The 18046-nt window shown below is 41.3% G+C and overlaps 1 protein-coding gene and 1 long non-coding RNA gene across 2 annotated transcripts in view; one reads left to right on the top strand and one right to left on the bottom strand.

The window, feature by feature from the left end:
* Positions 1-18046, top strand: part of LOC119649577 (laminin subunit alpha) — a 120559-nt gene that overhangs the window by 67176 nt on the left and 35337 nt on the right. The window contains exons 5-8 of the mRNA XM_038051781.1: positions 13592-13808; positions 13865-14074; positions 14128-14400; positions 14455-14592. Of these exons, the coding sequence (XP_037907709.1) occupies positions 13592-13808; positions 13865-14074; positions 14128-14400; positions 14455-14592 (838 nt within the window). The remainder of the gene's footprint in view (positions 1-13591; positions 13809-13864; positions 14075-14127; positions 14401-14454; positions 14593-18046) is intronic.
* LOC119649578 lies at positions 15757-16515 on the bottom strand. The gene is made up of 2 exons (XR_005249158.1): positions 16433-16515; positions 15757-16366 (listed from the first exon to the last, which is right to left on the bottom strand). It is a non-coding gene; the product is annotated as an uncharacterized LOC119649578 (long non-coding RNA).

The raw sequence follows: 18046 nt of genomic DNA, 5'->3' as shown, positions 1-18046 counted from the left end.
CACGGTCGCCATGTGATGTGCCACCTTATGTGGTTGTTGCCAGTCCACTTGGTAATCCCTGTTATGTGCCACCTTATGTGATTGTTGCCAGTCCACTTGGCAACACCTTACTCTTCTTTCTTTCTAGATTAGATTATGGTTAGTCGGAGCAGCTAAATGCCAAAACTCCAGACTAACCAGCTATGGGAGCAGCAATTGCCTGAACTCCACAATGATCTAGTCAAGCAGTGTAAATTTTGGGAGCAGCAAATTGCTTGGACTCCACAGAATAAAACACGTTAAGCTTGAGTTTGATAGTTCCAACGAACTACGTATTTTTAATTTATATTTCCTATTTTATACATTTTTACCTATACTTAGTAGGCCGGTACATATGAATTTACAGTATTTTAGAGAAAATATTACATAGTAGGCAATGATAAAGTGGATAAGTTTACAGTATTTTACACTATACTACCCTTTGACCGCCAGTGCTGATTTAATGATATCAAATGCCAGCTGGCATTTCTCCTATGTTCTATGTGAACTTAACATCCTTACGGGGTAGTTTGTAAGCGGTCGGACAATTTTTGAGAAGTCTGGAATGAACTTCCGGTAATAGTTGACTAATCCCAGAAACGATTGGACGTGTTTTACTTTCGCGGGCCGTGGGAAGTCTTCAATGCTTGCTACTAACGCATCTGGTCTTGCTCCTTTTTCTGAATAGACATGTCCTAGGTACACTACTTCCTTGCACAGGAATTTACATTTCTCAGAGTGTAATTTCAAGTTACTTTTTCTCAATCTGTCGAACACAGCTCATAACATCTGATTGTGGTCTTCTAGGTTTTTGCCATAAATTACTATGTCATGTAGATAGACGAAACATTCCAGGCCCTGTAGTCCAGTAAGAACGAAATTCATTAGCCTTTGGAATGCTGCTGGAGCCGTCATCCGTACTAAAAGCAGTCTTGGCCCGATCATTCAGGTGCACTAATACTTAATTGTATCTGCTAGTCTAGTGTGGAGAAATACCGTGAATGTCCTAACTGGTCCACTATGTCCTCAATTCGGGGAAGAGGAAAGAGTCTCTTATGGTTAGTTTACGAAAATCGACCACTACTCTCCATTTCTTTTCTCCGTTAGGCCCATATTTCTTCGCGACCACCAATAGTGGTGAATTCCATGGACTCTTACTTGATTGGACTAGTCCATTTTCTAGCATTTCGACCAATTGGTCGTCTATACTGATATACCTGCGGCAATCGATAACATTTTTGGTTAATAGGTGCCTGATCCTGCACCAAAGGAATTTGATGGCTTATGTCCGTTGTATCGGTTAACTTATCTCCCTTCAAGTGGAATATTTCATGATATTCCTTACATAATTTTCTAATAGAAATTTCCTCCTCTTTACTCAATCGGTCGCCTTCAACTCGTTTCTTAGCTGGCCAACCTTGCTTGTTCTCTGTTCTGTTGGAGGCCATCGACTGTGAATAGTTGACCAAGGTGGACTGCGCCCATTTTCGAGTATGTATACATGATACCTTACAAGCGGGTCGGTTAGTAATACTATATTTTTTAATTTACCCTCAGTGTCTGTACTATTCACGACTGGGATGGCTACTTCTGCGGTTGCCCGGGTAATAGACACCGCTACTTATCTCTTGTTCCAGACAGAGGGTGTCTAGAGCCAAGTATACCGGTACCCTGACCAACGCCTGAATACGCGGCGGTACTCTCATTGGCTCTTTTAATTTTATCTCTATTGTATTACACTCTCGTTTGTCTCTTACTTGTTCGTTGTCATTCCGCGTCTTTCCTCTGGGTAGTCAGACCTCTAACTGCCCCCCTGACGTCCTATACAGCTTTCTAATAACACTGACCCCAGTTCTGCGGTTAGCGTATCTTCAATTCCTTGCGAGGAATCGGCTGCCCGACTGGAGTCTCGACAGTAGAAGAATCCCTTCTAAGTTTTGGCTTCAGATTCGTTCGTGTCCATATCTGTCCTTGATCCATTTTTAGTACACACTCGGCATTCCCGTGTGTAGTTTTAATGTTGTCCCGCATTTGCTTAAAGTTTCGTCTTTCCCAAATGGGGTTTGTAAAATACAAGCTTCGGTTTAATTTATTTCGGTCCCTAGCCTTAACGATTCCTCCTGTATTATACTTCTGCGCCGTTTCAACGACCAACTCCACCTCTCCGTGCCCCTACGTTCAGAGGGACCCGGACCAATGAAATTGTCTTACACGATGCACCGGTATACCCTCCTATGCTATTTTTGTCGGTCGCATTTGGGGATTTTAACCCAACCTTTGGGAGTCTTCCTGATGCCGGGATTCCCACTTTGCTTTAAATTCGCAATCTTTCACCAAATGTCCTAAACGTCCACAGAAATAACAACTCATTTTTTCTGTCGGAGGTCCAGTTGTTGCTGCTTCAGGAAGTTTATCTTGTTGTGTTCGCTCTCTTCTGTTATTTCTAGAGCCACTATCTTGTCTACTACAAATTTGAACATCATGATTGTACTTTTTACATATAGTACAATATGGTGTTTTTCGCTTGAAGCATTCGTCGTAATGTATTCCCCTTTTTGTGACAAAAAGCACATATTATATTTCCTGTTTTTCTGATTGTTCCCTGCCTGTACCTCTTCTACTTGGACATTTGTCAAGTTCAATTAGGCACTGTTGGCTTGCTAGATATTTAGTGGATTTTGCATACCCATTTTCTAGCCAGTAACTTCTCGGTCACTTCAAAGGTCGACGGCTGGCTGTTCACAAGTAATTGATCCTCACCCCTAAGTCGAGTGGGCAGTAATTGATTGAATATTGTTTGTTGATTCGGTGTTAAACAAGCCCACACACTTTTGCAGCATCCGAGGAGAGCGTTTAACTTATGATGGCACGTTGGTGATTCTTGCCCGGATAATATGGGATTTAACTGGCTGACCAAATTAGGCACTTCAACAAAATTGTTGCTACTACAAATTTGGAAAGATTGTTGCTCTGAACTAGTAGTCATGGTTATTACTTCGAAAACTTGCATACAATTACTCACACTAAAACTATTTTCAGCTAAACTGATGTTTTTTGTAGTACTATTATTGGTCTCGAGGGAGAAAGAGGATTGCTCAAATGCCAATAAATCTGCTCTAAATTTTTCGACGACTTCCCCAATTTCAGTAACTTTTTGCTGTCTTTGCAGCTGTGGCTGTTCAAAATGTCTATTTAATGTTTCCCAATCGGAATACGTTAGATCATTCTTATTTACTACTGTTCCTACTAAGATGGTCCCACTGCGTAGTCGGCTCGGTGACTGCTCCTCCCTGATACTGGTAGATGTGGTTGACATACGGGTCCGTGTTTGCTTTAATATTGGTCTAAAAGTTCATGTTTTTGGAGGTTAAGACTTTACGTATCCACCCTCTCAATGGTTTTCATTAATGTCTTCTCTGATATGTCCGGTTCTCGAAATAAATTTTTAAACAAGCACCGCGTTTTCCACAAAAGTGTTGGAGTTAAATTGACTATGTCAGCTGTCCAACTACCTTGTGAGGAAGATGGCAATGATACGTGTTGAGGATTTTCAAGCTCTTATGTGTTAGAGCACTGCTGAGCTTCCCCAATCTCACCAAATTGGTAATGCATGAAGCACTACCGGCTACGCCAAAATGTTAATGTTATGTACTGCCACCATGCACCTTGGGACCTCTTTCCCAAAGTATAGCAATACATTTAAGGTTTTCTGCTAGCTGCTCTGACATGTATACTCGTACGGGTAGCCCCCAGTCTCATCTGTCACTACTCCTAGACCAAATGAAAAGAAGAACATTATCTAGAAGATAGTTCTTTATTAATATTTTCTATTAATTTTTGGTTGGTGGTATACAAATCTATATGTACAATCTGTAGTGGGCCAAAATCTAACTATGAAATGTGCTAGAACTCCCGGCTGATAAGCACACGAGGTCCATTGGACGAAAGCGCAGTAACTACCCTCGGCTCAGGGCCAACTTGAGTTGCTATGCCTTTCCTAAAATAGAGTTTCTAGCATGAAGCCAGCAGAACTCTATCCTAAAGAAGGTCAGAATCGGCTTGGAACCAACTAAAGACCTATCTGTCCAGTGTAAGAACTAAGAGATACCCTTTTCCTATCCTCGACTCGAATTTTATTTTAATTTTGTGTTTGCTAGAATCAGCAAAATTCCGTAATTACCGATTCTGGAATTGAGTATGAAAAGTTCAGACATCGTAGTGATAAAAAAATGCAGTTCATCGATATGCAAGAAGTGTATAAAAAATTTATATACAAACAACAGCTATTACTCGAAGCCCATGGTGAAAACTGGTGGACGTGGTTTAGATGGGCGTGCGAGGGACTATGCTGCCTCGCTTCAGGATTGTACTACTGTTAAGTACCAAAAGTGTCTGAAGCTTTGAGCAATGACTTTTCACATCATAACTGAGACTGAGTACCTTGGTGTTGTTGGTGTTTATCTTCAGTTCAACTGTACTTGCCCCTCTTTTCAAATCAAAAGCCATTTGACCAAAGTTCATGTCCAGGTGAATGAGCAGACAGATGCCATCAGGGTAGTTGGAGTGTTTGAGGAAAGATGTCATGGAGCATGTCGGATGTCGGAGCATTTTGACATTTTGCGCCATCATATGTCCGTGTCCGTGTGTCCGGATAGCTGAGTGGTTAGAGCACAAGGCTATCGTACGGAAGGTCGCGGTTCAAATCTCACTGGTGGCAGTGGGATTTGTATCGTAATTTGACGTCGGATACCAGTCGACTCAGCTGTGAATGAGTACCCGAGTCAAATCATCTAAAGTGACCCGAGGGTTGTTTATGTGGTCAATATAGGTGGATCTAGAGCGGAAACCAGCCTGCTCCTTGTCGATCAAGCTCTCAAGATGTTCCTTGATGTGTTCCCGGGTTATTTTAGCTATTGTTTTTTCGACATCAGAGAACACGCAAACATCCCTCCATTTATACCAGCATCGCGGATCACTTTTTCCAGAGCTAGGTTGTTGATGATGAAAGGTCTCGAGAGTGATCCAGCTGCTTTTAACTCGCCTCGCCTCGCTAGCAGCCTTGTCAGACTTATCAATTTTCTTGGTATATTGAATTCTCTCATGGCCGTGTATAGTTTTACTATAGCTACGCTATCATAGGCATCCTCGAAAACGATCGCTTGCGACAAAGAGAAAGTCTGATCTGTTTCTTATTTGCCTGGAGTGAAGCCTTTTTGAAATGGACCGATGATTTGCTGGGCATTTGGAGTTATCTGACCTAGCAAGATAGCGGAGAATATCTTATAGATGGTACTCAGCAACTTGACCTTGAGCATAAGTTGATGAACTGTTTGATGCAGTTGATCGCCTCTATATTTAACCAATTCGATTGATTTTTAAGCCCATAAATGACACGGACTGTTTCTTTAATACTTGGTTGTGGCAATATTTGCATTAGAGATAAGCTAATTTTAAATCGATTGGACTGATATCGATATACAGTCACATCCAACGTCCACCACCCTATATACTGCTTTATGCAGATGATGTTTTCCTAGGGTCAATAGTAAAGATAATCTCGAACAACTTGTTCGAAAATGAAATGATCGCCCCATGCAACAGATTCAAAATGAATCTGAATGAAACGGAAACGATCTGCCTAGAAATAAGCGGTTTAGCTATCAGCCAATGGTGGATGGATGGTGCGCTATGAAATTGCTTCACGCATTAGCGCAACCTGATTGAAGTGGCGTTCCACAGCTGGGGCTCTGTGTGTTCGATTTAGCAACGAACGTCTCAATTCTAAAATTTACCGCAATGTTGTCCACGTTTTCGCTCTCTATAGTTCCCGAGTGTTGGCCGACTTTAAGAGAAAATGAACGGCGTCTTGCGGTATTGGAGACCGTGAACCGTGAATTTCTGTTGGGATTTTCTAGCTTTTTAACCGCTATGTCATCCAGATGACGTATATATTGAGCTGCTAGAAGCAAGCGAATCAGTACCTTCACATCGCTACTAACAACTAATCAATTTTAAACGGGCATTGAAGGAAAAACGTGAAGAATAGACTAGGCTCATGAAGTGTTGGGGCTGGAAAATTTTACTCAACTTCATGGATTCACCATAAATAGTCTACCATAGACGGCTTGACTGTCTCCCGCGGAACTGTTCATCGCAGCTCAGGCTGTCTCTGTAGAGCTGCTTCTTTGGCTTACCCGTAACTCCGGGAGATCTGAGCCCCAGTGACTAGAAGAAGAATTTGAAATTCAAAGCGGGTTCCAACGAGATTGTATTGTGCCACCGATACTACTCCTTCTTATGTGACATTCTCCGCGTTGCTTTGTCCGCAGGAATTCAATTGATTCTCTCGTTGAATCATGGACTTTTTCCAACTGGCTCTGGGTTTGGGAAGAGAAGCAAGTTTAGTCGAACTGAAGACAAACCTCGACAAAACCAAGGTTCTCAGTCTGAGTGCGAGGACCTACTTTTCCTATATGCATTATTGGGCAGAACGTAGAGGGTGTTGATTAATTTATCTATCTTGGTAGGTTTTTTTTACCGATAGCGATACCGAGCTTGATGTCACTCGAGGCATTAGATCCGCCTCAGCCGTTTTGTCTAAAATTCATCGGTGACCTGAGGCAGATGTGTTGATTAGACGGAAAAGGTAGTGAAGGGCAAGTCACATTTTAAAGAAAGGCGCCAGGTAGATTGCTGGTGCTGTGCCACACAATGGAGTCCAATTAACCAGAGTAGCCGATTAGTGGGTCGCCCTTGAATCAAATGACATAGAAAAGAAGGGGTTGGTGGATGCGCTGTGCTCCGATTAAGAGATATTGGCCACTATATAGTTAACATGGACTTTTGGAGCAGCAATTCAATTCCTAAGAAAAAATGAAAATTTGAGTCATATAGCTAGCGACGGTTATTACTTTGATGTTGCATAGCATATCTTCATATATACTTAAAATCCAGACAAAAAACTGCTTTTCATATAAGTGTAATATATTGGATACCTAAGACTAGACTTCCCAAATGTTAAATTTGGCAACCTTATAAAATGTTGTGTTTGGACAGAAACAAATGACTCCATCATTATAGCGGTGTATTAAAAAGACAAGAGTACAGAGACTGTTCTGGTTTATGTTTTTTGCACAGCATGCGTTATTGCGCCAGCACTTCTAACCCAAATCTATCGATATCGTGCATTGAGTACATCGATTGCTGACAATAGCGAATGTGATCCATTTCAACCTTTATTATAAAATGCAACTTTTGTTTTATCATTAATAATATATAAGAATAGAATTCATAAAATAAAATTCATTCACGTTTCGATTGGAATACGTGTTTCTTTCATTTTCATTTTCTGATTTGCGAAAAAGGTACCGTTTTCAAGTGTCTTATACCTTTACCAACGCGTTCAAGTTACATTTTCTGCGGGATATCACGGTTCCAAATATCGTGCATATTCAATTAAAAAAGTTCAGTTGAAAAAGCCTCACTATATACATTAGCGACCGTGACAGGACGAGGAAGAACATCGTGTCCTTGTACTAATTCCATCATGGATCAACTAGTTCGCAGTCAAAAGACCGCTGCAAAGGAGATTCAGCGCATAATCACGAATGATAATAAGAATTCAGCGTAACCGCAGCAGAGGGATTTGAGGCCACTGAAATCAAGCAACTTCTTGATGTACAAAGGCAATCACTACTTCGCCAGCGACTACTATAGTTGCATCATGACGTTATAAAATCAGTATCAGGAAGTGTTTCAGAGTCAAATCAAGCGATTATCCTCCAAGATAAAAGATCTAGTAGCAACCCCATAAGTCACCCGTTGAGGCAGCTCAATGCAGTCCAGACCCACCTGGACCACATTCTTCAAACATTAGAAAAACCACTTCCCTCACAATCGAGGTCGTTTTAGGAAATTCAACACCAGACAATGGCCAATTGGAAGCAAATTCAAGCGCTACATCGACGTTTTTGGATTGCCAAGGTAGGGTTCTGAGAGCGAGCACAATACTGTCTGATTAACTAGAAAGACGGGGAGCATGTGCGTCAACACAACTAAAGCAAGCAGAAATCACCACCATCAGCATCAAAATGAAGCTACTTAATCTGGTGTCAGTTCCACGATTTATTTTCCGAAATTATCCTGTCTTGTTCCAATATAGGACTGATGTAACAGCATTGCAGGAGATGCATTGGACAGGGACCGGTTTCCTGGGGAAGAGTTGCTACACCATATATTAAAGCGGCCATCCAGTAAACGATCTGCTCGGAGTAAGTTTCGTAGTCAGCCAAAGCAGGATGCAGCCTTACACACCTCGATGTTCATCCTGCCGAGACAAAGTATAGAGGAAACAGTACGTGCAATTCATCGGCTTAAAAATCATAAGTTGCCAGGAGCCGATGGAATTACAGCCGAATTGGTTAAATATGGAGGCGAGCAGTTACACCAAGTAGTTCGTTAACTTGTGCTGAAGGTGTGGAACAGCGAATCAATGCCTGACGACTGGCAACGAGGCATTATCTGTTTCATACATAAAAAGGGAGATATCACACAGTGCAGCAATTATAGAGGTATCACGTTGCTGAGTACCATCTATAAGATATTCTCCGCTATCTTGCTAGGCCGGATAGTCCCATACGCTCAGAACATCATTGGCCTATACCAAAGAGGCTTCACTCCAGGCAAATCAACACTGTTGTAATATGGACATCAGTTGCACCATTTTTTCATCGACTTTAAAGTCGCCTATGATAGCATAGCCAGGGTGAAACTGTACAGGGCCATGAGAGAATTCGGTATCCCGACGAAATTGATAAGACTGACTAGGCTGACCCTGATCAATGTACGAGGCCAAATAAAAGCAGCAGGATCACTCTTAAGACCACTCGACATCAACAACGGTCTATGACAAGTGGATGCCCTATCATGCGTCCTCTTTAACCTGACCGGGGAACCTGCCTCCAAAAAACTGTGGTACTTACGCGCCAATCTGACCGGTGAAGAAAAGAACTTGGTAAAACATCTACCGTTGACTGAGGAAAACTACCTTACAGTACAACCATCTCATGACACGGAGACGGCAACAAGTAGCAAGGTGATGACGACCCGGGGGTGTTTGAAGGGGTTAGAAAATATCGGAATCCCTACGGATACTTTGGACTCCCTTTTACTGCACTTGCTAATACGGAAGCTCGACGACTACACATACATTGTTTGAACAATCCCTGACGCATCCACCGAAGCTACCATCTACGGAGTTTCTGGCATTTTTGGAAACCCAGTTTCAAGCATGGGGCGCATTCGGTGACAAAGCCAACGAGTAGTGACGAAAAATGACCGTCTACAACAAGGCCATTAACGTCAGTTGTACCTGATTTTTCGAGCTTCATAAACTCGATGTCACCCATCCAGTTTTCTCCTGCAAGTGCTTCCTCAAGCTGACACCAGTAGATGGACTGGAATTAATTCAGAAACATTCTAGATCCGTTAACTGTCTTCAACCTGCTCATACCGATAAGAGCTGTCCAAAGGGGGCTTGCAAACTCTATGCCAAAAGACACAATGCCCTGCTGCAACTGGCGAACAGCCAGGATAACGCCCCATCGAAATCACCTCATGATCGGAAACCCGAGCCATCAATACCAAGCACTAAACTGAGGAACAACACCAGGAAGGAAATGAAGGAACTGACTGACTGACAACAAAAACTCTACGGTACTTGTCAATTTACAAGGTACTGATTGTACTCAGGTTAATTGTTGAGCTATTTTACATTCCAGATCAAAAATTCGATGTGAGCACGTGCAAAAATTCCAAACACATTCAGTTCGCAGACCCTTACTTCTACAGGCCTGATCGGCTGGACTTGCTTCTCAGTGTAGAATTCTATTACCAGCTTCTATCAATCGGACAAATTAAGCTGGGAGGCAACCTCACCAACTTTCAAAACACCATGTTACGTTGGATTGGGGCAGGCGCAATCGATGGTGCAACCAGCAGCAATGCAATGGAACGTTTCTGGAGTCTAGACAGCATTCCCCGCAATACACCACCTCTCGCCAAGTGAAAAACAATGAGGGGTACATTTTGGCCAATGGACCAAGCGAACTACCGAGGGATGATACGAAGTCGCATTGCTTTTCACAACCGATCTAGACACTCTAGGCGAACCCAAGGGCATGGATGTTCTATGCGCTTGAGCGCAAGCTAACACGTCAACTTGAACTAAGGCAAGAGTACATCAAATTCACGGATGGATATTTGAAACTAGGCCACATGCAGGAGGTTACAGACATTCCCCAACCACACTAATACCTAGCACAGCATTGCGTCGTTAAGCCTGACAGTACCTCAACAAAGGTCAAAGTGGTCTTCGATGTGCCGGCTAAAACCACGTCCAACGTCGCACTCAATGACATATTGATGACCGGTCCCACTATTCAGGAGTAACTCTTCACCATTTTACTTCGATTCGGACAGCCTAGATACGTGATCACGGCGGACATTGAGAAAATGTATCGGCAAATCGAACTCTGTCCAACAGACAGCAAATTCCAACTGATGCTCTGGAGATGCACTTAAAAGATCGGTTTTCGATCTTCGTTTCGAAAGAAAAAACTTGGTTCTTTCTCGAGTACAATTTTAATACTAAATCAGATACAAATTTCTTCTTAGGTTTACAACGTTTCTACTACACATTTTTATCTTTTGTGGGATTTTCCACATCCTATCTTTTCCTTTATATATATCTAAGACTCCAACTTTTTACTGGACAGACTCCCGGATTGTCTTATTTTGGATTCAGTCACAATCTTCCGCCTTTCACAAATTCGTAGCCAATAGAATCATCGTCATTTATGAGCTTTCCCAGCTATCACAAAGGCGGCATGTCAGTGCCAAGATGAACCCGGCCGATGTTCTAACTAGACCAATGTCTAAATTAACGGATTGCCTCTTATGGTTTTTCAGACCATGTTTCTGCATGGTAAAGAACAAGGACTGCCAGCTGCTTATACTAATTCGATTGAGGAAGATGAAATCGAGCGCAAGGGCAGCACATCAAAAGGATGATCATGGAAGACATACATAAGAATCCTTTCCATGTTGGCCTCCAAGGCCTTAACCTGTTAACAAGTCATATTTTCTGGCCACTGAAGGGCAAGACACTATCATGATTCATCGTTCACAAGTGCCTCAATTGCACGCGGGCTAATCCAAGCTTGTTCAGCCAAATGATTGGTAACTTACTTGCCTCAAGAGTATAGTCAGCACGACCATTTATCGATACTGGTGTTGATTTCTGCAGTACAATATACTACTACTCCCAAGTCAGACGGAAAGGACCATAGAAGACATACATTGCGGTATTCTTCTTCGCAGAAGGCAGTGCACCTGGAATTAACCTCTAATTTGTCAACAGAGGCCTTAAAAGGCACACTAAGAAGATTGATTAGTCGACGAGGGCATTGTAGGAAGATTTTTTCCGACAACGCAACCAGCTGATTTTGTGCTCCTATTGGAACTCAAGGAATCGTGCTCCTATTGGAATACGAATATATTCGTATTTGAAAAAGTGAATATTTTGGTATTTACACAAGTGAATGCGAATGCGGCCGTGTTCTCACATCAGAAAATGAATACAAACGTATTCGTATTTACGAGTACGAATACGAAATAGATATTTTCTTTGCCTGAAGAATTGCAAAGCAAAGACATTCTTCTTCTTCTGTGGTTGTGTCAGTTCAATGTCTGTGCCTGTATTGGACATCAGACAGGCAGATGGTGTGTGTCGGACAAATATCTGCTTCAGATATTCTGTATTAGATGTATGGGTGGGCAATGGACTCACCCAGTACGTGCATATACATAATGCTACATACGAAGCGCAATACTGACCACATTGCCTCCTATTGCCTCCTATTTCAGCTTACAAAAACTGTTCCGCTCGAAACGTCTCACCATAGGGTCAAAGCTCTAACTGTATAAGACAATGATCTTGCCAGTCCTCATGTATTCCTCGGAGACTTGGGTTCTTAGTAAAAAAAATTTAGAACTCTTGGCCGCGTTCGAGAGAAGAATCCTCCGAAGAATTTTTGGCCCCCTACATGAGGATGAACGATTCCATAGCCTAGATAACGACGAAATCTATGAGCGATATCATGACCGTCTGGTTGTGGATAAAATCCGGCTCAATAGGTTACGGTGGTCGGGTCACTTAATCCGTATGGATGAGGATGATCCAGCTCGGAAAGTCTATAAGGGCAATTTCTATGGTAGAAAAAGAAGACGAGGCAGACCCTGCCTAAGATAGAGCGATGGCGTAAGTCAGGACGCCAGACAGCTTTTAGGGATATCGAATTGGTGGACCCCGGCGCAAAACCGGTATATCTGGAGTTCCTTATTAACGCAGGCCTAGACCGGATACCAGTTGTTGCGCCGTTGATGATGGTTTCTTAAATAGCAATATTTATATTCACTTACTCTGTGAGTCAATTGCAATTCGGCTTACAATCAACAACGCTTGTAGTTATGTACATACATGTGTACGAATTGCAAAACAACCCCTCACGATATTGGATACTGGATGAATGGGTAATCATAGTGTACTACGATTTGTCAGCATATTGGAAATAAATAACTTCATTGATCAACGGAACAATAGCATTACGACGATTCTGTAAATTAGCGCGCCACAGGACAAATTGTCAAACAACGATAATCAACATACTGATCAATGCCCACCAAGGAACTATGAGCCCATTGCTCCGGTCGCCACATCAACTCTGGGAGAATTTCAAAATCATCAAGGCTAATTTATCTAACACATCTTCCCATAGAAGAGGATAATGTGCTATACCCCCAAATGAAGACCATAGGACGATTTATCAAGAATTATGTACTATTTTCAGTTGGCTAGCTGACAGAAGAAAGTTCGATTTATTCAACTTAGTTCCGATACCATTCACCAACTTGATAGCTGCCACTAAACATCGAAACGTATATTTCACGTTGAGTACAGAGGAGTTAAGTCCATGTGACATCATTGGACCATAAACCTTTTTATGTGAAAGAGCCAGCCTCATATACAATGTAGATGGCTAATTTGCTTGCTGTGAAATGAATCTGTTAGCCGAGGATTCACCGCAGACATGCCAAACCCAAATTATTCCTCGGAACCATAGTTTGATTCAATTGTACAACAAAAATAAATGGATGTTCGGTATAAGTCATAAACTCAGCACTTAATATCTGTTGCATTTTTTATTATTTTATTATCATTAATAATATATAACAATAGAATTCGTAAAATAAAATTCTCTCACGTCTCGATTGGAATACGTGTTGAAAGTGAAAATCACTTTCTGATCTGCAAAAAAGGCAGCGGTTTCAAGCGCCGTATACCTTTACAAACGCGTTTAAATTACATTTTCTGCGGGATATCACGGTTCCAAGTACCGTGCATATCCAATTAAAAAAGTTCAGGCAAAAGAACCTAAATTATTTATCTGTTGTGAACTTGGATGTCAACATTATATTTAATTTGGTTTGTAGCTAATCCCTTTTTTCTTTGTAGTATTTCTATTCAATCAAAGATATTTCAATTGGTGGTCGGTGTATGTGCAATGGTCATGCAGATACGTGCGATGTTCTAGATCCTAAGAGCTCCAGGCGGCTTTTAGCGTGCCGATGCCAACATAGAACATGTGGGATTCAATGTAATGAATGTTGTCCTGGATTTGAACAGAAAAAATGGCGGCAGAATACTAACGCTCAGCCATTCCAATGTGAACGTGAGTGCTGGGATTATCTTCTTATTGGTTTTTTACTAATATGATGTTGTTCACAGCTTGCAATTGCTTCGGTCATTCGGACCATTGCATATACGACAACGAGATAGACGAAAAAGGCTTGTCTTTGGATATACATGGAAATTATGAAGGTGGCGGTGTATGCCAAGAATGTAGGCACAACACAGAAGGAATAAATTGCAATAAATGCAAAGATAAATTTTATCGACCGTACGGGAAGCATTGGAATGAGACTGACGTTTGTGCACGTAAATCATTTTTTTTACAAACTTATCAGAAATTTAATATTGAACAATTCTAGCATGTGACTGTGATTTTTTCTATTCAACGGGAAATTGCGAAGAGGAATCAGGTCGTTGCGAATGCCGTATAGAATACCAACCCCCGAATTGCGATTCTTGCGCGTACGGTTATTTTGGATATCCTAATTGCCGAGAGTGCGAGTGTAATTTAAATGGAACAATTGGCGATCACTGTGCAGCAACTGATGGCAAATGCCCCTGTAAGGAGAATTTCGCGGGACATTATTGTAAGGCCTGCGCTGAAGGATTTTATGGGTATCCTGAGTGCAAAGGTAAATGATTAACATGTCACTAAAATTGGCCGCATTGACCTGTATTTCTGAAAGCTTGTGGGTGCAACGAACTCGGATCTGCCAGCCGCAACTGCGATCAGGTGTCTGGAAACTGCACATGTTCAGGAAGTTTTGGTGGAGAGAAATGTGAGAGATGCAAACATGGATATTTCAATTATCCAAATTGTCAATGTAAGTATTTAGTAGCTATAGAAATCAATATTTTGATTAATTGACCGTCGAATTATTGAATAACCTACTTCGCCAACCGCTTAATTTGCCTTCTTTATAAACTTGCATAACCTAAATTCTTTTGGTTCTTAAGTATTTGTTCTTAAGGTTATGTTCCTCGAAAGTATCGAGTTTAAAACGACAAACTCAGTTTTAATCGCTGTTATAAGCAAAAATAAATTGAGCGAGGGACTTTAATCGTATTTACATAGAAATTTCTGTGTTCGGATGGAATGGCATGGGCATGCCACAGTGGTGTTATAAATTGAGTTTCGTATTTAGACGTCGAGGGGTGCGAGTACCGACCGTGTACAGCAAGAAGGAGGGAGATGTTGACATTCGGATCTTCATAAGCATCAATTATTTCTAAAACACAACATTAATGATAGATCAGCGGTCAGTTTGTATATTTAAAGCCGCTCTGCAGTTAATTAGAAATTTTCAGTAATTTTTAATGTAGTTTTCATCATCGTCGGATACCAGTCGACTCAGCTGTGAATGAGTACCTGACAGTCAAATCAGGGTAATAATCTCGGGCGAGCGCAATGCTAACCACATTGCCTCCTACAGTGTACTGTACCGTTAGGGTCTTGAATAAAGTGCTCTAACACACTTCAAGGCCCTGATCCAATATGGATTGTTGCGCCAACGATTATTATTATTATTTCACCTTCATCATCAACGGTGCAATAACCGGTATCTGGTCTAGGCCTGCCTTAATATCAAAATCGTTGCAATGTTAAATTTTCAACAATTTATTTATTTTTAGAAAATTAAATATTTTTGATGTTTGTGTCTTTGTGAGTACTTCCCTGAAATTTTGAAAACGTGGTTTCAAATAAAACACGTTTAAAGTTTTGTCAATATTTTTTTCCTAACAAAAATTAGTAACGAGATGTTACAAAATTCTTTCTGGTATACTGTGTCGACTTCTTATTTTCCAATACTATATATTTTTAAATGATGCCTAGATCTTAACCAGTTGACTATAACAATATAGGATCAAGTATATTATGTAAGAGGGGCGATTGAAGTAGCTGCTGCCGACTAATTTCCATTTCTACACCTACTATTGCGTGCTCCATTCTTTGTACTAAAACTTTAAAAATATCTTAAATTTCAATCTTAGATTTTGACGGTATATATTCAATAGATTATACTTACGAAATATGTAAAGAAAAAACAAGATTTTTCAAAATCGTCACCTTGTGCTACTACCTTAAATATGCTAAGCTTCTATAACAGTTTGTAGTGCAATCAAGGTACTTACAAGTTGTTTAAATGAAAATGTTGCTACCGAATTTGCCTGACTTTTCAAGTAAGCTTACATAATATATAAACCAAGTGTGCAAATGCTTAACAATGTACACATGGAATCTGCAAAGTCCTAACAATATACAAATTAAGTGCAACGTAATCGTACAACAATCATCAACCGAGTATAAATAAATAAAGGTGCTTTTTCGAATTTATTTTTTATATCGCATCTATTTGAATGCTTAGTAAATAACGCTCTATTCCCATCTGGCTAACTCAATTTGTGTTAAATACAGTTCTTTCAAAAGAGTCCGACACTTGTGGACTCTCGATACGCAAACGCTTGCCGTTTTCTTTCTTCTCTCTGTTTTGCAGGTCTATTGACTCCTGCAAGCTTTTAATGAGGGCTGTCAGACCCTCGTTCTGCTTCCGCTGCTCCTCTATCTCAATTTTCGCAGCGGCTAGCACTAAAGGGTACCTAAAAGATAACCACTCCTGTAAAAAGAAAATAAATTTGTAATTAAAAATTCTCAAAAACTTTTACCACTCTGCTGCTGTCCAAAGACGTCTGCTGCGTTCGGCTGAACTCTCAAGAATCTCCCCACATCAAATGAACACAAAATCTTTATGTCCGAAGCGACCGGCCTCTGGTATCACGACTTGTTTATGTATGGGACAGATAATGCCTCGTTGTTAATTGTCAGGTATTTATACGCTGTCCCACATTTTGAGTATCAGTTGATGAATCGCTTACTGTAATTCCGTTGGCTCCTGGCGACTTGCGATTTTTAAGCCGTTGAATTGCTTGGACTGTTTCTTCTATATATTACTTGGTGGTGGCAGTATTTAACTGTTGTCTGGCGAGAACTATAACTCACCGATATTCTGGTTGTTGAGCAGGTTATTAAAATATTCAACCCATCGCTCCAATATCATTGACGGTGAAGATCATTTGTCGATTTTTCTTCTCCAGGACCTCTGCTGACTTCAGTTATTGCATCATCCATTTATCCCTTATAGGTGTTACAGAGGTCTGTGTTGTGGATGGCTTCAATGCTAACTCCCGCCTGATTGTCAGGGAATTCTAGGTGGTGTTTTTATTCGGGCCCGGAGTACCATTTCAATGAGATAGTGATTCGAGCCTATATTCATCATCATCATCATCAACGGCGCAACAACATCCAGTCTAGGCCTGCCTCAATAAGGAACTCCAGACATCCCGGTTTTGCGCCGAGGTCCACCAATTCGATATCCCCAAAAGCTGTGTGGCGTCCTGACCTACGCCATCGCTTCATCTTAGGCAGAGTCTGCCTCGCCTTCTTTTTCTATCATAGATAGATTTTTCGGGTGGGATCATCTTCATCCATACGGATTAAGTGACCCGCCCACCGTAACCTATTGAGCCGGATTTTATCCACAACCAGACGGTCATTGTATCGCTCATAATTATCTAGGCTACGGAAACGTCCATCCTAATGTAGGGAGCCAAAAATTCTTCGGAGGATTCTTCTCTCGACCGCAGCCAAGAGTTCTAAATTTTTTTTACTAAGAACCCAAGTCTCCGCGGAATACATGAGGACTGGCAAGATCATTGTCTTGTACAGTTAGAGCTTTGACCCTATGGTGAGACGTTTCGAACGGAACAGTCTTTGTAAGCTGAAATAGGCTCTGTTGGCTGACAACACCCGTACGCGGATTTCATTATTGTAACTGTTATCGGTTGTGATTTTCCACCCTAGATAGGAGAAATTATCAACGGTCTCAAAGTTGTATTCTCCTATCTTTATTCTTCCCGTTTACCAGTGCGGTTTGATGTTGTTGGTTGGTTGGTTTTCGGTGCTGACGTTGCCACCATATATTTTGTCTTGCCTTCATTGATGTGCAGCCCAAGATCTTGCGCCGCCTGCTCGATCTGGATGAAGGCAATTTGTACCTCTCGGGTTATTCTTTCCATGATGTCGATATCGTCAGCATAGGCCAGTAGTTGGGTGGACTTGTGGCGCGGCAGATGACGTCACCGGCGCTCCACTCAGTTCAGAACTCGCTACAAGAGTGAAGAACAGAGTAGGTGACGAAAAACGTCAGATAGGAAAAATAATAATTAAGAGAAAAAAAACAGTTGGTTGGCTGTCACAGTGAAAGAAAAGATTTTCGTGCA

Source organism: Hermetia illucens, chromosome 2, assembly GCF_905115235.1.
Source record: "Hermetia illucens chromosome 2, iHerIll2.2.curated.20191125, whole genome shotgun sequence".
NCBI lineage: Eukaryota > Metazoa > Arthropoda > Insecta > Diptera > Stratiomyidae > Hermetia > Hermetia illucens.
This window is presented reverse-complemented; position numbering and strand designations above follow the sequence as displayed.